The sequence below is a fragment of the Mus caroli genome, unplaced genomic scaffold (genome assembly GCF_978045245.1).
Source record: "Mus caroli unplaced genomic scaffold, Mus_caroli_1 scaffold_8, whole genome shotgun sequence".
NCBI classification, from domain to species: Eukaryota; Metazoa; Chordata; class Mammalia; order Rodentia; family Muridae; genus Mus; species Mus caroli.
Window position 1 is genome coordinate 105,122,691 of NW_028227263.1, and position 22,825 is coordinate 105,145,515.

General features: G+C 43.4%; 1 protein-coding gene and 1 pseudogene across 2 annotated transcripts; both read left to right on the forward strand.

Annotated features, from left to right (window-relative positions):
- Positions 1-4,255: 4,255 nt before the first annotated feature.
- Positions 4,256-6,690, forward strand: LOC147003303 (uncharacterized). 2 transcript variants are annotated; one of them, XM_085841849.1, is made up of 5 exons: positions 4,256-4,387; positions 4,571-4,773; positions 5,333-5,380; positions 5,901-6,097; positions 6,335-6,690. In XM_085841849.1, the coding sequence occupies exons 1-5, from the start codon at positions 4,256-4,258 to the stop codon at positions 6,679-6,681; spliced, it is 927 nt and encodes a 308-aa protein (XP_085697975.1). In that variant the 3' UTR covers positions 6,682-6,690. The 2 variants fall into 2 exon arrangements, with proteins under 2 accessions (XP_085697975.1, XP_085697976.1); XM_085841850.1 differs by lacking the exon at positions 5,333-5,380.
- A 6,596-nt stretch (positions 6,691-13,286) lies between these two features.
- On the forward strand, positions 13,287-14,237 carry LOC110287974 (transcription factor JunD-like; annotated as a pseudogene).
- The last annotated feature ends 8,588 nt before the right edge of the window (positions 14,238-22,825 follow it).

Genomic DNA, 22,825 nt, shown 5'->3' on the forward strand with positions numbered 1-22,825 from the left:
CTGAAAGCCACCTGGTTTAAACAGTTCCTCGGCTGAGCTTCACTCTTCCTGATGACTGTCAAGTCTAACTCGCAGATGCTGTGTCAGGTTGACAAGAAACTAGTCAGCATAGATGTGACTTGGTACTTGAGCAGCTGGGTTAGAGGAAGCTAAGGTTTTGAAGCCAGCATGTGCTTCATGGCTTGATCTGTATCCCAGCCAACAACAAAATGGACACAATAGTGGCAGTCCTTTCAACTATAGCTAAAACTCAAAGAGTCTAGAGCAAAGATTCTTGTGTAGGTTTTCCTGGCAAGACATGAATGTGCTCTCACCTGTAGGCATAATGATTTTTCACCCTGTGTAAAGTTTACCCTTGTGTCATTTCAAACACTGTTCTCTCTATCCCACTATCTGGGGTCATTACTCTGTTCTGTTTATTCTTTGAAAGTCCTGTCTCACGTTTTTCTAAACACTACTTCTCATTCATTCTCTCCCTTGCCAATAAAAGCCAATGAGCCAATATAGAGCCATAGAGAGGATAAGGTGGGACTTCATATTCTAGGAGGGTTAGGGAAAGAGACAGAAAGGGAAGGAATGGATCCATGAGGTGAGGTTCAGGAAGTTTGAGGGGAGATAGGTGGATCAAGAAAAGACTAAAATTGCAAGTAATGAGGAGATATTTTCTGGGAGGAATCCTCATGAGCTTGCAGGTTTAGAATGGAGTAAGATTTGCTCAATATTCGTCTCAAGGGTATTTTAATAAATCTGATTTCCCTGGGTGGTTGTTGAGGACTACAGGAGGTAAAGAAATACAGCTGCCAGATTAATTTTTAACCTAGATTTACATTAAAATTAATTAATTTTACACTAACCCTGTCTCCCACTTTAGTTCCAATTATGTTGTTTGTTGTGGACATGGGCATCTTCATTCAATCATCTGTACAGAGAAAGAGTGGGCAAATATAACTGACCTGGAGAATGTGAAGACACTGCACGAAAGAGACACTGCACCCCTTCTATCAGATACCGGGAAATGGAAGCAAAAACACCAGAAATATCTGGAATCCCTTCTGGAATTTTCTGCAGACAGAGGGCTGAGGATGACGACTGTCACTGGCAGTAGGTGAAACTTGTCTCCCAGAAAAGCCTCACACAGTTCTGGTCACTCTCCAGATCACCTCACAGGATGCACAGGCTGAGAGGTTGGGTTGCTCAGTGTGAGCCCAACCTCCCATCAATCAGGACTGCTTAGTTTGGCATACTTCTTGCTTTCTATTGCAAAGGAAGCCTCATTCTAGGACCCTAAGTTGGGGTGGAGTGACCTTGGACCCCATTATTTGTTCCTCTTCCCAGTGTGCTGAGTTTAGTTATATCTTCTTTCTCTGCTTGTTTTTTTTTTGTTGTTGGTTTTGTTTTGTTTTGTTTGATCTTGAGAGAGTCTTTCCCTTATGTAGCTTGACTCTCCCAGAATTCATTGTGTAGAACTAACAGGCACACAACTGTGTCAGGTTCCTGAGTACTGGAAAAAAGGCACTCATCACCATACCCAGGCTTTTTCTACTTCTCACTTCTGTCTAACAGGTCCATGGGGAATGGGTGGCCACAGTCTAAATTATCCAGCTGCCAGGGTCCAGGCTCTGAAACTAACAACCCTTGGAGGCTTACCTGCCTATATGGCCTTAGGTGGATTTCAGGGAAACATAGGCTGAACTTTGAGGAGCTGGGGTGTCAGGACACAAGCATATTTGGCTGGTGGCCTCCTAGTTCAGAACAGCCCTTACACTGTCCCTTGGATGTTCACCCAGGCTCCCCTTGCTCCCCTGGGCAAAGAGGAGGACCCAGAGTGGAGCTGACATCTCAGCTTTACTCTGTGTAAGTGACTATGGTCTCTATGTCAACACAGTTCCGAAAGTAGCTCATATCCAGGGCCACCCAGAATATACAAGGGACTTGGGTGTCCATGAAAATGGGATATTTTCCTAGCACTTCTAGGTAAAGCTAAAGCTTTCTGGAAATGAGTCTCTGAAGAACTCCCATTAATTACCCTCTACAGCCTCTGCCCCAGAAAAGGACTCTGTCATTTGCTTTGGCTGATTTAGTCTATGTTTCTGCAGGAGGTGGAATGGGATACCTTTCACAGAGGCAGGGCACCTTGCTCTGAAGAGAATTAGATAACTGTAAATCTAAACTCTCTGATGGTTTTTTCACAGCCTATCAAGGGGACACGGCATAGGAATGAAGCTCCTACCCCCAATCCTGCTCTGTTGAGATCACTGTAGTAGTCACCCCCATCCCCATCTTTGTCTTAAATATCACTGAGATGCTAGCACACAGGTCTAGGAGGTTCTACTTGTGCTCAATGGACAACCACCGCTCTCTAGTGGCCATAGGATGCCGCATCATCTCCTGGGGAAGAGGTCCAGGGAAACTCATCCTGTTTGTGTCAATTAACCTGTTGTTAAAGACACATATTCCTCCTCTCGTTATTTCTGGGAGAGAATTTGTGCAGTTTCTGGGAGAACAATTGAGCATACCTCAGTTAAAAAACAAAACAAAACAGAACAAAACAAAACATATATTATCTAGACAAAATACTTCAGGTTCTGTTAGTATAACCAGAGTAGGCTTGACAAGACCATTTCTTCTAGAACTTTCTACTGCCTATGACCAGGTGCATTGTGCTTCCCTCACGCTGAGGCTGTTGGGCTTTTGTTAGTGTCCTGCTCTATCCATGCCTTCTAAGGTGGTCTCTTAGAGGCTGTCTGTGGGGTCTCCATCACCCTATGGTGTGGAAGCCAGACCACAGTTGTCCCAGTAGCCAGACAGCATAGCATCCCTTGCCAGGCTCGAGTTAGGAAGACTTTGGCCGCTTGAGACCTCATATGGTGGACAGGTCCCCTGTGTCCTGGGAGACAGTTCCACCAATCCCCAATGAGACACACTCATCCACGTAAAATGATAAGAGTTTTTCAAAGAAACAAAACATTCTTAAGTATGTAAAAGTACATGTGCATGGTAATGTGGGATAGGAGGCCATTGTCATATAAATAAATATTTGCACTCCGCAGGCCTCCCATACTTCCTTCCACCCCCATTGAACTGCATTGATCTTGTTTCCTTCCCAAGAGTGATTCATGGTGTGTATAGCAATATGATTTTTTTGGATATTTCTTAAAATCTAGGAACCACAAACGTCTCCCTCTTTTTCCTTACTCCTTCATCTGTGTTTGCATTGATTGATTATGGTTCTCATTTTTCTTCTATAATAAAAATTGACCTTTGAATTTATTTTATAGCACTCATCATAGAATTAGGATATGGAAACCCTTCCAAAGTCTCAATGTTTGTGCATAGTTTTTCCTCAGGGTAGGGAATGTTATAGTGAGCAGCATGGGACACCCTGCAAACCAGAACCCAGTCAGCCCTTGCCTGGGGAACACAGAAGCAGCACACTGAGGCCTGTGGACGTCCAAAAGGGAAAACACTAGAACACATGGAAAAGGAGAGGAGCCCCACCCACTCCCCTAAGAGAAAGGCACAATTAAAGATGATCAGATACATACACTTTGCTAAAGTTTGTTGTCCCCACACTAACCTCCACCAAATAATGCTAATGGTTACCTTGGAGGGGCCTTTCTATACTGACATGCTCCTAGTCATGTGTAAAAGGATGCTCTGTGTGCCCCTGGGCATGGGCCTGTGTGTATGTGTGTTTGTGTGTTTGTGTATGCCTTTGCTTTCATGTACATGTGTGTGAATGAGCACAAGTGCCTATGTGCGCCTTTACCTCTGGTAACTCTATTTGGAGATGTCCCAGGTATAGGGCATATGTGATCATATACACAGGATGACATACTAGGAAACCCATGCTAGAATGATCTGCAGGGAGAAGGTCAGGACAGTGAGAAGACCCTAAGAGGAAACAGCTTCTTCCTGGGATGCTTGTGGTACAGAGGGGATGGTTTGGAAACTTCGGCCTGCTTTCTCACAGCTGAGGGTCTCCCTGAAGCCAGGCTTCCCAGGACAGTGTAGAGGCATGACCTTATGGGTGCCACTGTGTCCTGTTGTACCTATGGAAGACAGGAGGACAAAAATGTGCGGTACTGGTAACACTGGAGAAAGCTTTTGAGTAGGGGCTCCAGCTGGGGAACACAGGATGTGACCTTACTTACTTAACAGTGCAGATGGAACTCTGAATGCTGGTTACCAGGTAACCACAGGCCAGCAGTAGCCTTTCCTGACTTACTTGTCTGGAGGCCCATGAGGGAAAAGGATGTTCTACTGTTTCCAGACTTGTAGAGGCTCTGGCCACAAAAAAGCCAAGAGCAGTTGGCTTGGCCGCTTTTGGAGACGTTTGATTCGTCCTGTGACACACTTCAGGCATGCTTCCCGCAGTGAGCCGAAGGTAACACAGGAAAGCCTTAGCAGGAACGTTTTTGTTTGTCCCCGTGCTTCCCTGAGGTCCCTGCCTGGGTGTGTGTTCCCATGAGACACTAAGGAACATTCTTTATGCTTACTGATCACTCTTCGGTAATGGATTGCTGATGTCTCTCAGAGTGTTCACATTTAGACCCTTCTGCCTTCCCAGGTCTGTTGTGGAAATGAACAGGAGCCAGACTCTATGCCCAATCACCCCAGATTCAACTACAAGAGTCGAGAATACGTTCAACAGATGATTGACTACATACCAGCTGCTATTCAAAACCGCGACCACCTCTGTCTGGACATTTTTGTTGCCATGTACCGAACGTATGCTACCACCTGGGAGGTGCTGGACCTGCTGATGAAAACGTGAGTGGCTGTAGCCAACATAGGTGTTAGGAGAGCTCTGCTCTTCTCTAGGACTCTGTGCTCCCATAGAACAAGTGCGATTGGACCCTGGCAGTGTTGGTGTTGGTCCTGGGTCTGAACCTGCAAAGTGACATGGACACATTCAGGGTTGGGGGGTGGGGACTCTAGTTTGTGTCTTGCACTGTCCCCATGGAATGTAAAACATCACCCTTTCTTGTGCCTAGGAAAGAGCTCCTTTCCCATTTGTATAAAAGTTTCTAGGGCTTATCTGACATATAAGGATTCAATGGAACCTGAGAAGGGTCCTGAGGATTGGGGTGGTAGGGGACAAGAAGCCTGGAACCAACCAAGAACCCTGGCAGGGACAGCTAGGCCTCCACCCCATTGTGTGAGGATCTCTGAAGACCTGTGATCTCAGCATGGAAGTCAGAACAGTGTAGAGAGACCCCAGGATCTGTGTTTCCTGTCTAAAGTGTTCAGATTCAAGTAGCTCCTGGTAGATCTATTAGTAGGTTGGGGACACAAGGCCTTAGGGTGACACCCTCATGAAATGCCACAGGTATGCATCCTTCCGTCCTGACTGCATTGAAGACCAGAAAACTAAGAGGTGAGTGGGCTTCTGGTGACCAGGAGGTAAGAGCCCATGGGTGCAAAAGTGTGGGTATGGGGTGAGATAGGTAAGAGCCCATCTATGGAGTTGGAAGTGGAGGAGGGAGATAAGGGCCTATTTGTACAGTCGGGTAGGGCATTTGCTGAGGACTAAACACATGCCAAGTACCCTGCTTTGGGGATTCCCCCCAGTGGGATGGTAGCTGAGACTTCACCTGCAGGTGGAGAAAAATGGAGGGCAGCAATAGGCTCCTTAGTTCTGAGGTCAGAGGGATGGAAGGAAACTAAAGGGCCCTGAGAGAATCCATCCCCACTACAGCCCAGCCCAGATAGCCCCATATGTCCTCCAAGGGACAGAAAGTGTCTGGAGTCCTGTGCACACAGACACACACTCCTGACAACTATGCTCCTAGTACATATGCTGTCGGGCATTGCCTCGTCTAATGGGGCACACTGCCCTTCTTGAGAATTGAGGCTAGGCTTCTAACTCAACTTCCCTCCAACCTTCTCTTCCCCAGTGCCATATTCTGCTTTCTGTTCGGCTGGTTTCAGAAATTCCCCCAGGATTTTTATGAATCCCCAGACCTGGCTGTTTTGAGTCAGTTCACGGAGTACGTGAGGCTCAATGTGCCTTGTGGAGATGTAGATACGCAAGCCAGGGAGCCTCTCTCCATATTTAAGCATCAGGAGTCTATTGCCCTTAACCTTGAGGAAGGTGAGAAGGTCTGGTGTTGGCTGCTATGCAAGGTAGGAGGGGTTTTTGGTGGTGGGTTTCACCAGGGTATTCTTAAGAGTTTAAAATGATGCAAGGACTGGACTGCAGTCAGGTAAGAGGAGAGGTGTAGGGATCCTCTAACATGAAAAGGCCTTGTGTGTCCATCAACAGCATCTTGGGGAAACTCCCCCCATGCTAGGTTGTCTCCACTAAAAGCCTGTCTCCTTCTGCCTTTAGGTTGTGCAACAAGTCCTGATCCCACAGAGCAGGATGTCTCTGGGAGGCAGAACACTCTGGATCTGAGGCCAGCTTCTATGGCAGAGCCACAGGGAGACAAGCAATCCCAAGAGTACACTGAGCTTGTGAAAAGAGCATTTCTGGATCCCTTTGAACCAAAAGCTGCAATAGAGCTGCTTCCGACTTTAGATCAAGATCTGCCCACATCAGCTCATACACACTCACATGCAGATGTGGCAGCAGATGAGGCTGCAGATGTTTCACCTGCCAGGCCATTATTTGTGTCTTACACTGTGCCCATAGATACACCAGATTTTGTTTTCCCTCTGCCTGAGGTTGACATATAGTTAGGAGAATGATCTGCAGACATCTAAACAGATGAGGTTCCCCACCTGAGATTATATTATTTCTTTATAGAAAATACCTTATTGTTTTGTTGGCTTCTATTTTTCATTGTTGGGTTTTTATTTGTGTTTGGATATTAATAAAATGAATTGTTTACTCTTCTTAAAGGATATTGTTCTTTTCCCCAGTGGTATAATCTACTCATGTTTTACCTGTGGACTGCATCTTTGAGCCAAACAGGGTGATCTCGGAAATGGGACCCTCAGAGTTCACCCTGGAAGCACAGAAAGCAAGCAGGTGGTGTGGCAGAAAGTGGGTGTCTTAGTCAGGGTTTCTATTCCTGCACAAACATCATGACCAAGAAGCAAGTTGGGGAGGAAAGGATTTATTCAGCTTATAATGCCACACTGATATTTATCATCAAGGAAGTCAGGACTGGAACTCAAGCAGGTCAGGAAGCAGGAGCTGAATCAGAGGCCATGGAGGGATGTTACTTACTGGCTTGCTTCCCCTGGCTTGCTCAGCCTGCTCTCTTATAGAACCAAGTCTACCAGCCCAGAGATGGTCCCACCTACAAGGGGCCTTTCCCTCTTGATCACTAATTGAGAAAATGCCTTACAGTTGGATCTCATGTAGGCATTTCCTCAACTGAAGCTCCTTTCTCTGTGATAACTCCAGCTGTGTCAAGTTGACACAAAACTAGCCAGTACAATTGACTCCTTGTCAACCTGACACACAAACACATCACTAGTAAGCCTCAAGCTTACATTTTTATTCATCCCCACGGGGTAAATAACTTTATACGTCCCATAGTCTTTACATATTCTTAAAATTTCAATCTCTTTAAAATATCCATCTCTTTTAAAATCCAAAGTTTTTACAATTAAAAGTCTCTTAACTGTGGGCTTCACTAAAATATTTTCTTCCTTCAAGAGGGAAAATATCAGGGCACAGACACAATTAAAAGCAAAACTCAATCTCCAACCGTCCAATGTCTGGTATCCAACTCATGATGTTCTGGGCTCCTCCAAGGGCTTGGGTCACTTTTCTAGACATGCCCTGTGTAGCACACGTGTCGTCCTCTAGGCTCCAGATGCCTGTACTCAACTGCTGCTGCTCTTGGTGGTCATCTCATGGTACTGGCATCTCCAAAGCACTGCATGACCCCTTCAGGACTGGGCCATCAATAGCAACTGAGGCTGCACCTTCACCAATGGCCTTCCATGGCCTCTCACAATGCCGAACCTCAGCTGGTCTGTGTGATCCCCTTCACGCCTTGACAACCAGTACCACCTGTGTGACCCTTACACATTACCAAGTCCTGCTGCAGCAGGAGTACAGCCTTGGCTATCTCTGGAACACACCCTCTTTGTGCTTTCAAAAACACTTCCCAGAAGATGTCACCTCAACAATGCTGGTCTCTTCTTAATCACCACTAATTACTTAGCTCCAGCTAACCAGCATCAATAGTCCAAGTAATACAAAGGTCTTGCTTAGCAGTTCTAGTATCTTCTTAATCACAGCTGATTCTTCAGCCCCAGCTAACCAGAACCACAGAATAATCAAACTCCAAAATAGCAATGGCCCTGAAATGCATCTTTAATTTTCCTCCCTGAAATTTCACAAGCATGCCTCCATCTTCTGCACTGTTTTCAACATTATCTTCCAAGCTCCTACACAACATCTGACAGAGCTCTGAACGCCAAATGCATCTTCAAGCCCACAGTTACAAAGTCCTTCCACAGTCCTTCACAAAACATGGTCATGTTGTCACAGCAATACCCCACTATGCTGGTACCAATTTGTGTTAGTCGGGGTTTCTATTCCTGCACAAATATTATGACCATGAAGCAGTTGGGGAAGAAAGGGTTTATTCAGCTTACAATTTCACACTGCTGTTTATCATCAAGGAACTCAAGACTATAACTCAGGAGGTCAGGAAGCAGGAGCTAATGCAGAGGCCATGGAGGGATGTTACTTACTGGCTTCCTCAGCCTGCTCTCTTATAGAACCAAGACTACCAGCCCAGAGATGGTCCCACTCACAAGGGGCCTTTTCCCCTTGTTCACTAATTAAGAAATGCCTTATAGTTGGATCTCATGGAGGCATTTCCTCAACTGAAGCTCCTTTTCTGTGATAACTCCAGCTGTGTCAAGTTGACACAAATCTAGCCTGTACACTGGGCAAATACCAGCAGCAGTGAACAATATAAACTATGTGACTAAACTGTGTGACTGTGACATGGCATTCCTGGGCTCAGCAGTGCCCCTAAGAATTAGGGACACAGAGCCCCATATTAGGGCTCATGGACAGAGGTCTCTACCTCTGGGCTTCTATTCTCTCAAATTGACAGGGGAAGCATGCAGAGAAGGATGAATTCAGCTTAACTGTAATGGTGCTCACTCCATTACATTCTCTCCATCCCTGGGTCCAAAGCTCTGCATACTCACTGAACCATGCTTAAACAGGTGGTTATCATAAAGAATTGCCAGGCTCCTCCACTATTCTAGAGATGTTCAAAAAATGACAAGACTAAGCCCATGGAAATTTTACACATTTCCTCTGTGGGGAATGAGTTTGTTGTATTCTCACTGTTTACTATGTATATGGAAACCTCCATGGGACAAACCCAGGAGTCATCACCAAAAATGGCTCACTCAGTCCTCATTCTGCGCATGTGCTATGCCAGGGACTGTTTAGAAGATACTGAGTGGTATACATGTCCCTTCCAGGGCATAGGTCCTCTCATGTGGGCTCTGATGCTAAAGGACCCACACACACACCACATCATTGGTCACCTAAGTATTTGGCTCAGGAAAAGTTTATATATACCAGGCTAGTCCCAGTCTCATCAAGAATCTAGCTGTACACTTCATGTAGCCCCTGAGCTGGGTGGAATTTCCAGTGTATCTGAGGACTGGAGACTGAGGGCTGCAGGTTGCAGACAGGCTTTCTGGGTGAACAATGGAAGCCTGTCTAGCACAGAGAGTTGAGAAGGAGCTGTAGCTAGAAGTTATAGTGGCAGGTGGTCTAGCTGTCATCATCACACAAGGAAAGGTGACATCGTCCATTACCAATGTGTGTAGAGAATCTCTTGGAATATTATTAGAGCTAGCAAGCAAACCCAACAACCCCACAAAGGAAACACTCCTCCATATGAACTGAAATGAGCTCTCCACAACTCCACAGTGGCCATACACAGGAAGGACGGCAGATAAGCTTGTTGTGCAGAAAAATCAGTAGGCATGGCCATCAGCACAGGCATAGACTCTGTTATTGCCTTCTCTCCTGCTCTCCACAGTGTTTGATGTCCTCTCCAGAAATATTTAAATAGGTGTAAACAATGGGTCGGACATAGAGCAGACATTAGAGCATCCAGGTTAAAAAAAAAAAAAAGGCAAGAAAATCCACAGGTGCAGAAAGGGCAGGGTCACAGATAAAAGCATGCTACCATTTCAAATTGGAGGCATAGAAATCAGCTGCACTTTCCACATAATTACTGTGGACAGCAGGGAATGCTTTTGTGAAAGTCCCTAAGCAGATATGAGGGACCCACCAAATAGCACTTATCAGGATAGGAAGGTGGCTGTCAGTATGGCGCCTGCTGAGAAAGTGTAAGGACCTGAGTTCTGATTCCCAGCATCCACAGAAACAATGGTGTAGTCTTGCATAGGATACCCCATATGATGGGGTTCTGTTTGCTTTCAACTTGATACAAGGTTGCAGAAACTCAGAAGGAAAATTACTTGGGAAACTGCCACCATCACATTGGCCTGTAAGCAACTCTCTGAAGCATTCTTTTCATTAATCCTCTATGTGGGAAGGTCCAGGCTACTGTGGGCAGTGTCACCCATGGACTGGTGGTTTGGAGTGGTCTGAGAAAGTTTGAGCAAGGCAGTAAGCATTGGTATCCACGGCCTTTGCTTCTGTTCCTGCCTTTGGTTTCTGCCTGAGTTTCTGCCTGGCCTTCCCTTCATGCTGGACAGTAACCTGTTGGATAAGATCAATGTTGGCTTTTCCAGATTGGTTTTGGTCAGTGTTCTAAGACAGCAATAAAAACAAAACTAAATCACCCTAGGATAGACATGTCCCCTAGCTCATTGCTCAGCCAGTTTTATACTTTGGTGAGCACAGGACTCAGAGAGCACATCGGTCAAAGTAAACTAAGAGTAGAGTGGTTGAGGAAGAATCCTAATGTCAAATTGCTGCTTCCACCCACATAGATATGTACATGAACACAAAAACACATGCACACATACATAACCATACCAGACATGAACCACATGTACACATACATAAACCACATGTACACACATATTTACAAACACAAAAACACAAACACACACGAAAACATACCTTCACCTGGGCAACGTTTTTTTTTTTTTTTAAGATTTATTTATTTTTTATATGTGAGTACACTGTAGCTATCTTCAGACACTCCAGAACAGGGCATCCCATTACACATTGTTGTGAGCCACCATGTGGTTGCTGGGAATTAAACTCATGACCTCTGGAAGAGCAGTCAGTGCTCTTAACCGCTGAGCCATCTCTCCACGTCTAAGGTAACTCTTATAAAGAATATTTATCTGGAGCTTGCTCATAATGTCATCGGTTCAGTAAATTATAATGAAAGCAGGAGGATGGCAGCATCCAGGCAGGCATGGTGCAGGGGGAGCTGAGAATTCTACCTCTTCATCTGAACGGTGCTAGCAGAATACTCACCTTGAGTCAACTAGGATGAGGGTCTAAAATCCCACACCCATGGTGGCACACCTACTCCAACAAGGCCACACCTTCTAATAGTGCTTCCCCCTTGGACAAGCATATAGAGGCCATCACACACTCACACACAAACACACAACTAGGTCAATGCCAGTTTTGAATAACACCTTAAGCAGCTATTTCTAGTTGTGATCAACTGCCAGGAAGGAAGAAGTGTCGAAGGATCTGAAAGCAGAGCATAGATGAGCACATGGCAACTAATCCTGGAATGCAGTGTTCACAGAGTCTCACTATGGAGTTCTGGCTGGTTTGGAGCTCACCCTGCAGTTTGTGCTGCCCTTGATGTACAGATCTTCCCATTGTGCTGCCCTTGATCTACAGATCCTTCCATTTCAATACCTTAAATCAGTGGAGTTCAACCAATGGGTAAAATGTGTTTTTGTATATATACACATTATGATTAATAAGAATGGCAATATTTGATTTATAAATATCAATGCAAAGAATATATGCTAGGGTCACCACAGCAGCAAGAACTGTGTTGAAGAGTCACAACAATAGGAAGGTCGAGAACCACTGCCCTCAATGGTGGGATTACAGGTGTGTACTGTGATCCTGAGAAATACAATTTTGTTTATCCTTCTTGAAGAGTGTTCTCCAGCCCAGGAGCTGCTTGGATCATTGGATGACGTTCCCCTGAAGATACATTTGTGGACACCTGGGTTAAAAGACTACACAGAGGACATGGGCTCTACACATAAAGGAAGAACATAAGGAAGGGGTTAACGAGAGGGTGGGGCCCAGGAGCAGGCTCTGGGAAGACTTTGCAGTGAAGAGGGAAGCATTAAGTGGGTGGCTGACACATGTATAAGATCTTTCTCATGTATCTCCTGAGACCTCTTAGTAATACAGATACTGCTCAGCTTAGAACTGGAACAAGATTCATTCTCCTCACTGTGTCCAAGGTTATGGGAGTAGTTAAAGTACTGGTGGGAATGTGACTCTGACTTGGTTAGCTGTCTGACAGTGAAAGAACTCCATGATTGTTGTTTATGTGATTCTGTATCTAGGCTGTGATGGGCTGTTTAGTGATGTGTCTGCCTTCAAGGACTCCCTGCCCAGTGACTCTTCCTTCTCCTATACTCCTGTAACTAATGTGCACAAACTCATTGTATCATCCTGTGGGGCTATTTTGTGTGTGTGATGGTTTGCATGGGAAATGTTGCCCTTTTGGCTCCTGTGCTTGCACACCTGTTCCCCAGTCTGCAAGAAAGATAGCACAGAGGAGCTCTTCCAGATGGTAGAATTTGTTTGCAGGATACTTTTTGAAGATGAAAGAAAGAAGGAGAGAAAGAAAGAAAGAAAACTGTGTTTTGTAAGGGATATATGTTTAAGGACCACAGATGCCCAACAGCAAGAGTGGAATCCAATGTCACAAAATTCTTTGGGTAATTACATCCCATCCGTGTAAGTCGCTGGCTGTGTTAACTAGAAAGGCCTTCTCAAGTTAGCTGGAAAGAGCAATGTGCAGGGTAGAGACACTGTACAGAGGGATTCTGTTCTTTCCTTGCAAGGTTTTAGTAAGTCTGTCTTAGCCAATTATTTTTAATGCTGTTAAGAGACTCCGTGACCAAGGCAAACTTATAAAAGAACGCGAGAGAGGCTGGCATCTGAGCAGGTCTGTAAAGGATGGGCAATGGTTGGAGGGCATACTGGTCACCCCAGGAGGTTGTGGCCCCCCTCCTAGGAGCAGAGCTCAGAGTGGAGGTGGGGATGGAAAAGCCCTTCTATGGCTAGGAGGCACTGAGTAGCCTAGGTGAGGGTGTGTGGAGCCTCTCTGGTGTTACTGGTTTCCCAGGGGGTGGTGGCTTCATGCCTCTGGGCCATGCTTTCCCTGGGGTGCCTGGTGGAGCAGGGAGCAGAGGGATTGTAACCAGGGTAGGCCACTGAACCTTCTTTGCTGAGCCCATTTGTCGCCCCAGAAGGTCTGCTGGCTTCACTGGCTCATGGTCTTCTCAAACTTGCATCACTGCAGCTGGAGAGGCTGATCATCCAGTCCAACGGGCTGGTGACCACTACCCGGACCATTAAGCAGTTCCTCTATCTGATGGTGGCAGCCAGCTAGAAGCAGGAGTTTCCCAAGGGCTTCATCAAGTCCCTGGAGGTCTTGCACAAGCAGAGCCAGCTGGGTGTGGCCACCGCGGCCCCTCAGGGGCTCTCGCCCCCCACCACGCCGTGCCCACCGACCAGCTGGCCAAACCCGGGGCCACGGAGACCCCGGTCTATGCCAACCTGAGCAGTTTCGCTGGTGGCGCTGGGCACTGTGGGGCGCGTGGCCACCATTGCCTTCACTGTGGAGCCAGTTACCTTCTTGCTGCCAAGGGATGCTCAAGGCTGTTGCCACCTCTGAATCCACCCCTCCTTGCTGCGCTCAAGGAGGAGCCTCAGACCGTGCCAGATGTGCCAAGCTTTGGCGACAGCCCTCTGCTGTCATGCATCTGCTTGGACATGCAGCAAAGCATCAAGGTGGGGCACAAGAGGTTTCGCAATCCTATTGCTGCCTCAAAAAATGCCAGAAGCGCCAGGAGGAGCATATCTCGCTTCTGGACGAGAAAGTCAAGACCCTCAAAGCCAGCACACTGGGCTGGCATCCACTACCAGCCTGCTGTGCGAGCAGGAGAGACAGCTCAAACAGAAAGTCCTCAGCCACATCAACACAGGCTGCCAGTTGTTGCCCCCAGCACAAGATCCAGACATACTGAGCTGTAGTCCGGGGCGCATGCGTGGAATCGCTTTGGTGGCATTGGGAGAAGAGGTTTCTGGATTGCACAAGTAGGAAACCCTTAACTCTGGATGGGGACCCCTCGCACATGACCCCCGCACTCTCCAGCCTCTGTACCTCCAGTCCATGCTAGGGCGCTACTTTGTACGTCTGAGTAGGGGCTGTAAGGGGCGCACAGCCATATGCTCTGCCTTTCCTTTCCTCCCCCCCCCTTTTTTTCCCTTTCTTTTTGAAAAGAGAACTGGAGTTTTGGATTCTGCCCTATTTATGTTTCTACTTGGGAACAAATGTTGGTTGCCTATTGCATGTATTTTTCCTTGTGTTGCCTTTTTAAGGAAACAAGAAGAAGAAAACAAAACAAAACAAAACAAAAAACCAAACCTCTCTCTCCAACTACCACCCTGATCTCTCTCCTCCTCCCTAAACCCAAACCCTTGTTTGGTTTTTCGAGATAGGGTTTCTCTGTAGCCCTGGCTGTCCTGGAACTCACTCTGTAGACCAGGCTGCCCTTGAACTAAGAAATCCACCTGCCTCTGCCTCCCAAGTGCTGGGATTAAAGGCATGAACCACCAACGCTGGCCCATCCCCTCTCTTTTTTTTGGTTTTGTTTTGCTATGTGTCCACATTCCTTTTCTGTAATCCTTGGTTCGCCTGTTTTGTGTGAGTCATTGACTACCATGTTAGGCAATAGGTAGGCAGGCATAGTGCAGGATCAGTGGCTGAGAGCTTACCTCTCATCCATAAGCAGACATCAGGGAGGGATAGAGGTTGTTGGGTCTAGCATGGGCCTCTGAGACCTCAAAGTTTACTGGAATTGAAACCCTTGCTCTAACAAAGACACACCTCTAAATCCTTCCCAAAACCTTTTCACCAAGTAGGGACCAAGTCATTCAACTATATGAGCCTATGGGGGCCATCATCACTCAATCCACCACACTAACTGAACTCTAGAAATATATTGTGAAACATAAAGATGGCTTAATGGTTAAAAACAGTGGCAGTTCTTGTGGAGGACCTGGGTTTGATAACTAGCATCCACACAATGGCTCAAAACCACCTTAACTCTAATTGCACATGGGATCTGACACCCTTTTCTGGCCCCTTCAGACACTGTCTGCACTTACTGCACAGAAATATATGTAGACAAAAACCCCTGCCTTCCTCAGGCCTCTCTGAGGAACAGAACTACAAGAGTGGAACACACACACAAACACACACACACACATACACACACACACACACATGCACACTCACATGCCACAGTTGCTCAGAAGCATAAACTTTTATTAAAAAGCTCTATTATGCTGTTTCACAGGCTGTGGTACAGGTATCCCAACAAAGGCTCTCTTCTTATGGAAAGTCCAAGGATGTGGTGGCTGCATAATCCACAATACTGTTTATTTCTGTCATCCCTATCTAGTGCTGAAGTCCTAGGCAATTCCTAGAGAGTCTCCATTGAAATCCCAAAGCAGAGTCTAACTCCAGAAAGAGTAAGGGCAAGCAGGCTAAAACCAAAAGCTTCCTTTTTCCATGTTCGTTTATCTGGGTTGCCACCAGAACCTGTGTGTTGGAGATGTAAGGTTATTTTCCCCAACTCAAATGAGCTAATCAATAAAATCCCTCGATAGTGCCTGACTGCATTGGTGTTAATTGATTAGAGATGCAGTTATATTGATAACCCAGATTAGCTTAAATATACCCATACATACAGAAATATAATTATAAAAATAAAAAACCAAACAGTTTAAAGGAAAAAAATGGTATCTCCCTCTAGGTGGAGACATGCCCTGTTTTTTTCCTTAAATGGTTTAGCCAGTTTGGTAGTTCAGGGATCTATCTAGCACCAATAAGAACCTAATTCACCAAAAGATAATGTATGTTTTTTCTGTTTTTGTTTTGTTTTGTTTTTATTATTATTATCTTTTTCTAGACAGGGTTTCTCAGTATAACCCTGGTTTTCCTGGAACTCACTCTTTAGCCCAGGCTGGCCTTGAACTCAGAAGTTGCCTACCTCTACTCCCACATGCTGTGATTAAAGGCTTGAGCCAGCCATTGCTGGCTGTAATGTACTTTAAAGGAGCCTATACCTCCTCCTCTACCCACACCCAGCACAGTCCCCACAACTCAAGCCACCATGAGGTCCTGCAGTGTCCGTCTGACTTTCTGAAAGCTGGTTTTTAAAGTCAGAGTTGTGTTTCTCTCTCTCATCATTTTCATTATGATTTGGCCAGGTCCTAGGTTCGCTTTTAAAATCTTTGGGCTCCCTCTTTTTCTGACATTTCCTCTGCACCAAACAAACCCTTCCCTGCATCCCTAGTTGGCTTGACTAGGACAGGGAATCTTGAAAAGTTGTCCTTATCCTGTTGCCCACAGGCAGTTCGAGGGTCCCTGAAGGAACACAGAATTCTCTGATTTAGGACAGTCCCTCATTAAGTTAGCTGCAATCCCCCACATCAGTGAGGAGTGTGGAACCCCTCCCACAGGGATGGCAACACAGGCAGGATTTGTGGATCTTTTCATTATGTGCCTCTTGGAATCCACCAGCTGCTACTGATGGAGCAGGAATTCTCTAACCTGGAGACATAGGAGTTAGATGCTCTGATAGGACTTGTTCATATTTGTCCATATTATAGTTTTACTTGTATTTGGGGAAATGAAGTTTCAACAGTAGTACTAACATGAGCTTCAAGGCTGCTTTGTAAATTATATTTCTGCAGATCCCCACCAGGTCACTACCCTGTCTGAGACACCATTGAGATATACACTCTGCTCTTTACTTTCCTCTCAGGATCTTCTCTCTCTAGGCCTGGAGGGTGAGTCTGGCCTTGCTTAAAGCAATTTCCACAGTCAAGGTGACCAACACAGTTTATGATGGTCTCAGTTTTAATGGAGTGTGTTGTGTGCTGAGACTCCATTCTTTTCGTGAGAATTTGCAAACTTTGTCATAAATTGATTTTCTGCTCTTGAGAAATGGTCTCACTGTGTAGACCTGACTAGCCTGGGACTCTCTATGTAGATCTCTCTGGTCTCAAAGTCATAGCAATCCCCCTGCCTATGCCTCCTGAGTGCTGTGGTTAAAGGAATTCACCACCATGCCCAGACATTTTTTTGTTTGTCTTTTAATGTCTAGGAGGTATTAAACAAAATTCTTCCTTTTAATTCATAATTTTACTTTCTTACCAATGTTGTCAGAGTTCTGACTTTATTCATTTCCCCCTAAAAAAGAGTAGTTGGCTTTCATGACTTCTTTCGTATTTTCCCCTCAGGTCCCTAATGTATTTTTTTTTCCTTGTCTTCATTTTCTGTTCTTCTAAATGTTCCCCAGAGAGACTCCAATTTCCCTGTTTTTTAGTCTTCTTACAAGCCTTTAATATTTCCTACCAGCATGACGTTGTCTGCACCCCAATTGGATACATTTCAGTTTTAATGTGACCTACTAGGACGTTTTGCCTTCATGTATGTCTAAGCACCACATTCGTGTAGTGCCCACAAAGGCCAGAAGAAGGCAACTGATCCTATGGAACCAGAGTTCCAGCTGGGTGTGAGCTGCTGTGTGGTTGCTGTGACAGATCCTGGGTCCTCTGCAATAGCAGCAGTTCTTTTGAGTTGTCTCTCCACATGAAAGAGTAACAACAACAAGAACAACAACAACAATCCACTAATCAATAACCAACAAACAATTATTAATTGATAATAAATAATCAACATTAACAACAATTAATAATTTTCCATTGGCTAACACTTAAGTATAAATTAATCTTTCATTGTTAATTAATAGTTGTTAATTAAAAATTTGGATTGATTAACTGATTAATAATGCATCAATTAATCATTATATTTGATCATTTATGAACTTTAATAACAGCAATTACTACTTAAGAAAGATTAATTTTCCAAAATTATTAACAATTAATAGTTATTAGCAATTAATAATTAGCTGTAGGCTAAGAATTCAACATTTATTAACATTAAGTATTAAATAATCATTAGGTAATAATTAAGTATTAGTTAACATTAATAAATAACTTTAATTGGCTAATATTAATTTAGTTTTATTGCCTAACATTTAATTAGTTCACATAAATAAACAATTTTGTTTGTCTAACAATTAAGTATTATTTGACATTAAGTGTTAAGTAATAATTAAGAAGTAATTTAGTACTAATTAATATTAATAAATAACTATTGGTTAACAATTAATCCTCCACTAACTTTTAATAACCATCAATCAAATATTAATTTATAACTGATGATTTCTTAATATCAATAATTTTGGATGCATGTTAAACAATATCAATTTTTAACTAATTGCCATTCATTGTTTTTATCAATTATTTATTGTTTGACATATGGTAATTTTAATTAGTGTTCAAAAACTGTTTAAATACTTTCTGACTTCTATGAAGGTTATTTTATTTTTTTCAGACTCTGTTTAGAAAACTAATGCTTCACTTCTTAGCAGGAAGTAGTTTCTGGGTTTTGTTACCGATTACTGTTTCTTTTTTTTTTTTTTTTTTTTTCTGATACATGCATTTACATATTAATTGAATCCTCATCACAATATATAATCAAATTGTAGATTTCAATAATACCAATATTTACATTCTTCTCATAGACTCTTTTTTTTTTGATTTTTAATATTTTTATTACATATTTTCCTCAATTACATTTCCAATGCTATCCCAAAAGTCCCCCATAGCGCCCCCCACTTCCCTACCCACCCATTCCCATTCTTTTGGCCCTGGCATTCCCCTATATTGGGGCATATAAAGTTTTCAAGTCCAATGGGCCTCTCTTTCCAATGATGGCCGACTAGGCCATCTTTCGATACATATGCAGCTAGAGACAAGAGCTCCGGGGTTCTGGTTAGTACATCATGTTGTTCCAACAATAGGGTTGCAGATCCCTTTAGCTCCTTGGGTACTTTCTCTAGCTTCTCCATTGGGAGCCCTGTGATACATCCAATAGCTGACTGTGAACATCCACTCCTGTGTTTGCTAGGCCCTGGCATCGTCTCACAAGAGACAGCTATATTTGGGTCCTTTCAGCAAAATCTTGCTAGTGTATGCAATGGTGTCAGCGTTTAGAAGTTGATTATGGGATGGATCCCTGGATACGGCAGTCTCTAAATGGTCCATCCTTTCATCACAGCTACGAACTTTGTCTCTGTAACTCCTTCCCTGGGTGTTTTGTTCCCAATTCTAAGAAGGTGCACAGTGTCCACACTTTGGTCTTCATTCTTCTTGAGTTTCATGCGTTTAGTAAATTGTATCTTATATCTTGGGTATCCTAAGTTTTGGGCTAATATCCACTTATCAGTGAATACATATTGTGTGAGTTCTTTTGTGATTGTGTTACTTCACTCAAGATGATGCCCTCCAGGTCCATCCATTTGGCTAGGAATTTCATAAATTCATTCTTTTTAATAGCTGAGTAGTACTCCATTGTGTAAATGTACCATAATTTTTGTATCCATTCCTCTGTTGAGGGACATCTGGGTTCTTTCCAGCTTCTGGCTATTATAAATAGGGCTGCTATGAACATAGTGGAGCATGTGTCCTTTTTACCGGTTGGGCCATCTTCTGGATATATGCCCAGGAGAGGTATTGCTGGATCCTCCGGTAGTACTATGTCCAATTTTCTGAGGAACCGCCAGACTGATTTCCAGAGTGGTTGTACAAGCTTGCAATCCCACCAACAATGGAGGAGTGTTCCTCTTTCTCCACATCCTCGCCAGCATCTGCTGTCACCTGAATTTTTGATTTTTTCCAATGCTATCCCAAAAGTCCCCCATAGCGCCCCCCACTTCCCTACCCACCCATTCCCATTCTTTTGGTCCTGGCATTCCCCTATATTGGGGCATATAAAGTTTGCAAGTCCAATGGGCCTCTCTTTCCAGTGATGGCAGACTAGGCCATCTTTCGATACATATGCAGCTAGAGTCAAGAGCTCTGGGGTACTGGTTAGTTCATCATGTTGTTCCAACTATAGGGTTGCAGATCCCTTTAGCTCCTTGGGTACTTTCTCTAGCTTCTCCATTGGTAGCCCTGTGATACATCCAATAGCTGACTGTGAGCATCCACTCCTGTGTTTGCTAGGCCCCAGCATCGTCTCACAAGAGACAGCTATATTTGGGTCCTTTCAGCAAAATCTTGCTAGTGTATGCAATGGTGTCAGCGTTTAGAAGCTGATTATGGGATGGATCCCTGGATGTCCCCATTCTTAATCTGAGTAGTATTCAATTGTGTAAATGAAGCACATTTTCAGCATCCATTCTTCTGTTTTTGAACATCTGGGTCTTTCCAGCTTCTGGCTATCACAAACAAGACCACTATGAACATAATAGAACATGTGTCCCTGTGGTATTGTGGGGCATCTTTTGGGTATATTCCCAAGAATGGTATATCTGGGTCTTCAGGGAGATCTCTTTCCAATTTTCTGAGGAATCTCCAGATTGATTTCTATAGTGGTTGTACCTGTGTGCAATATCATCAGCAGTGAAGGACTGTTCCTCTTTCTCCACATCCTCACCAACATGTGCTGTCCCCTGAGGTTTTGATGTTAGCCATTAGGCTTGGTCTAAGGTTGAATCTCAGGGTCATTTTGATTTGCATTTCTCTGATTACTAAAGACTTTGAACATTTCTTTAGGTGCTTCTCAGCCATTTAAGATTCTCATGATGTGAATTCTTGGTTTAGTTCTATATCCCATTTTTTGATTGGGTTGTTTGGTCTTTTGGTGATTAGTTTCTTGAGTTTTTTCTATATTTTGGATATTAGTCCTCTTTCAGATGTGGGGTTAGTGAAGATTTTTTTTTCCAATCTGTAGGTTGCCTATTTTTCCTATGGGCTATATGCTTTGTTTTGCAGAAGCTTTCCAGTTTCATGAGGTCCCATTTATAAATTCTTGTTCGTAGATCATGAGCTATTAGAATACTGTCTTGGAAATTTCCCCCTGTGCCAAAGTAACTCTGGCATTTCTAATATTAATCTACACCTTTACTGGAAACATTTTCTCAGTCTTTGCCAATGTTTTCCTCAGCTATTTCCCTGATCATAATTCTAAGATTCAGTCTTTTTGGTACCTTCAAACACTATTATACTCCCTCCATATACAGTTTTGAGTTTCTTAATGCTTGTTACTGAGTGATCCAGTTCATCCTTACTTGGTCTTCTATTCTCAACTTTCTGTTTGCAACATCAAAGTTTTTAGAGTGGTATTACACTAAGGTTTATATTTGCTTTATTAGGATTTCCCTTCCCGAATAGTTTCAGTTTTGCTTTTTTTTTTTTTGAAAAATTAACACTCTATTTTCATATCAGAGTTTGACTTCCCTATGTAATTGTCCTTGACTTTATATTCTTCAATACTTTGACTATATGTACAATCACTCTTTTGAAATTTTTGTAATTTCTTTCAATTATTCTCCTTGTGTCATTTCCATGGGATTTTTAATTTTTGGAGGTGAATTGTTACTTTGGTTTTTCATGTCTTTAAGATTTGTTATTTTCAGTTAAAACATGGTGATATTATTTCTGCATTGGAATTTACCCATGTTGAGTTAGGGTTTTTTGAGGGGGAAATATTTTCCTATATCATCTTTGATATTTCATTAGAAGCATTTACATTGTTCAGAATGGGGCTCAAAACATTCTTAAGAAGATTTGAACAATTTACTATTTGTATTTTGTGGCATTGGCATGTGCACATGTAAGTTTGTCAAATGTATGCATGCCTGCGGTCTTCAAAGACCAGAAATAGGCTTTTGATTCTCTAGAACTGGAGATACCAATAGTTATCAGCTACAATTTCAGTGCTGGAAATAGATCCCAAGACTTCTGAAAGAGCAGCTAGTAGCTTTAAGTGCTGAGGCACATCTTCATTATCTTCATCAATAGTGTTGGGGTCTTGATTTTCTGTGTCTTGTATTTAAGGATACCACATGAATTCAGATCTTCCTTTTCATGACTTAAGTCTCATCCTTTCAATAGATAGAAAAAAGAATCTTCAAAAAAATTCCCCTGGTAGTTAGAAGTAGTTCTGAGTATCAAATGGGGATAGAGCAGCTAAAGAATATTAATGAGGCATCTTGCATCTATGTCTGACTCAGACATGTATGGTGCCTACAGATTCTCTAGATGTGCTGGTTGGTATATATACAAGGCGTGTCATTTTATGAGGTTTTAAATGCAACCGAGAGGAATACAGGGTTAGAGAAAGTATATATTTAAAACTTTAAATTTACAGTCATAATTCAGAAATTTACAGATATGAGAGTGAGCATAATATCAACATACTCTGTTCTTACTAGAGACGAAGAAATTAGGATCAGGGTTGCCCAGTTGCACCTTAAACGTTAGGACATGACCACATTCTTCACAGACAATCTCATCTGCTTACCACCTCACTTTTAAAAATGTTTATCCTTAACTACTTGAAACAACAGAGTTTTTTATTTTTCTTGGATTATGATGTCTATGTCAGTAATGATTTGATTAAATTTAAATAGTCACTCATTTCAGACATTGTAACAATGTTTTTTTGTCAGAACATGCCCAGATAAAAAATATGTTATAGATGCCCAGTCCTGTTACCAGGACAATTCCTCAATCCCATGTGTTTAAGTGTTATGGTTATCCTCC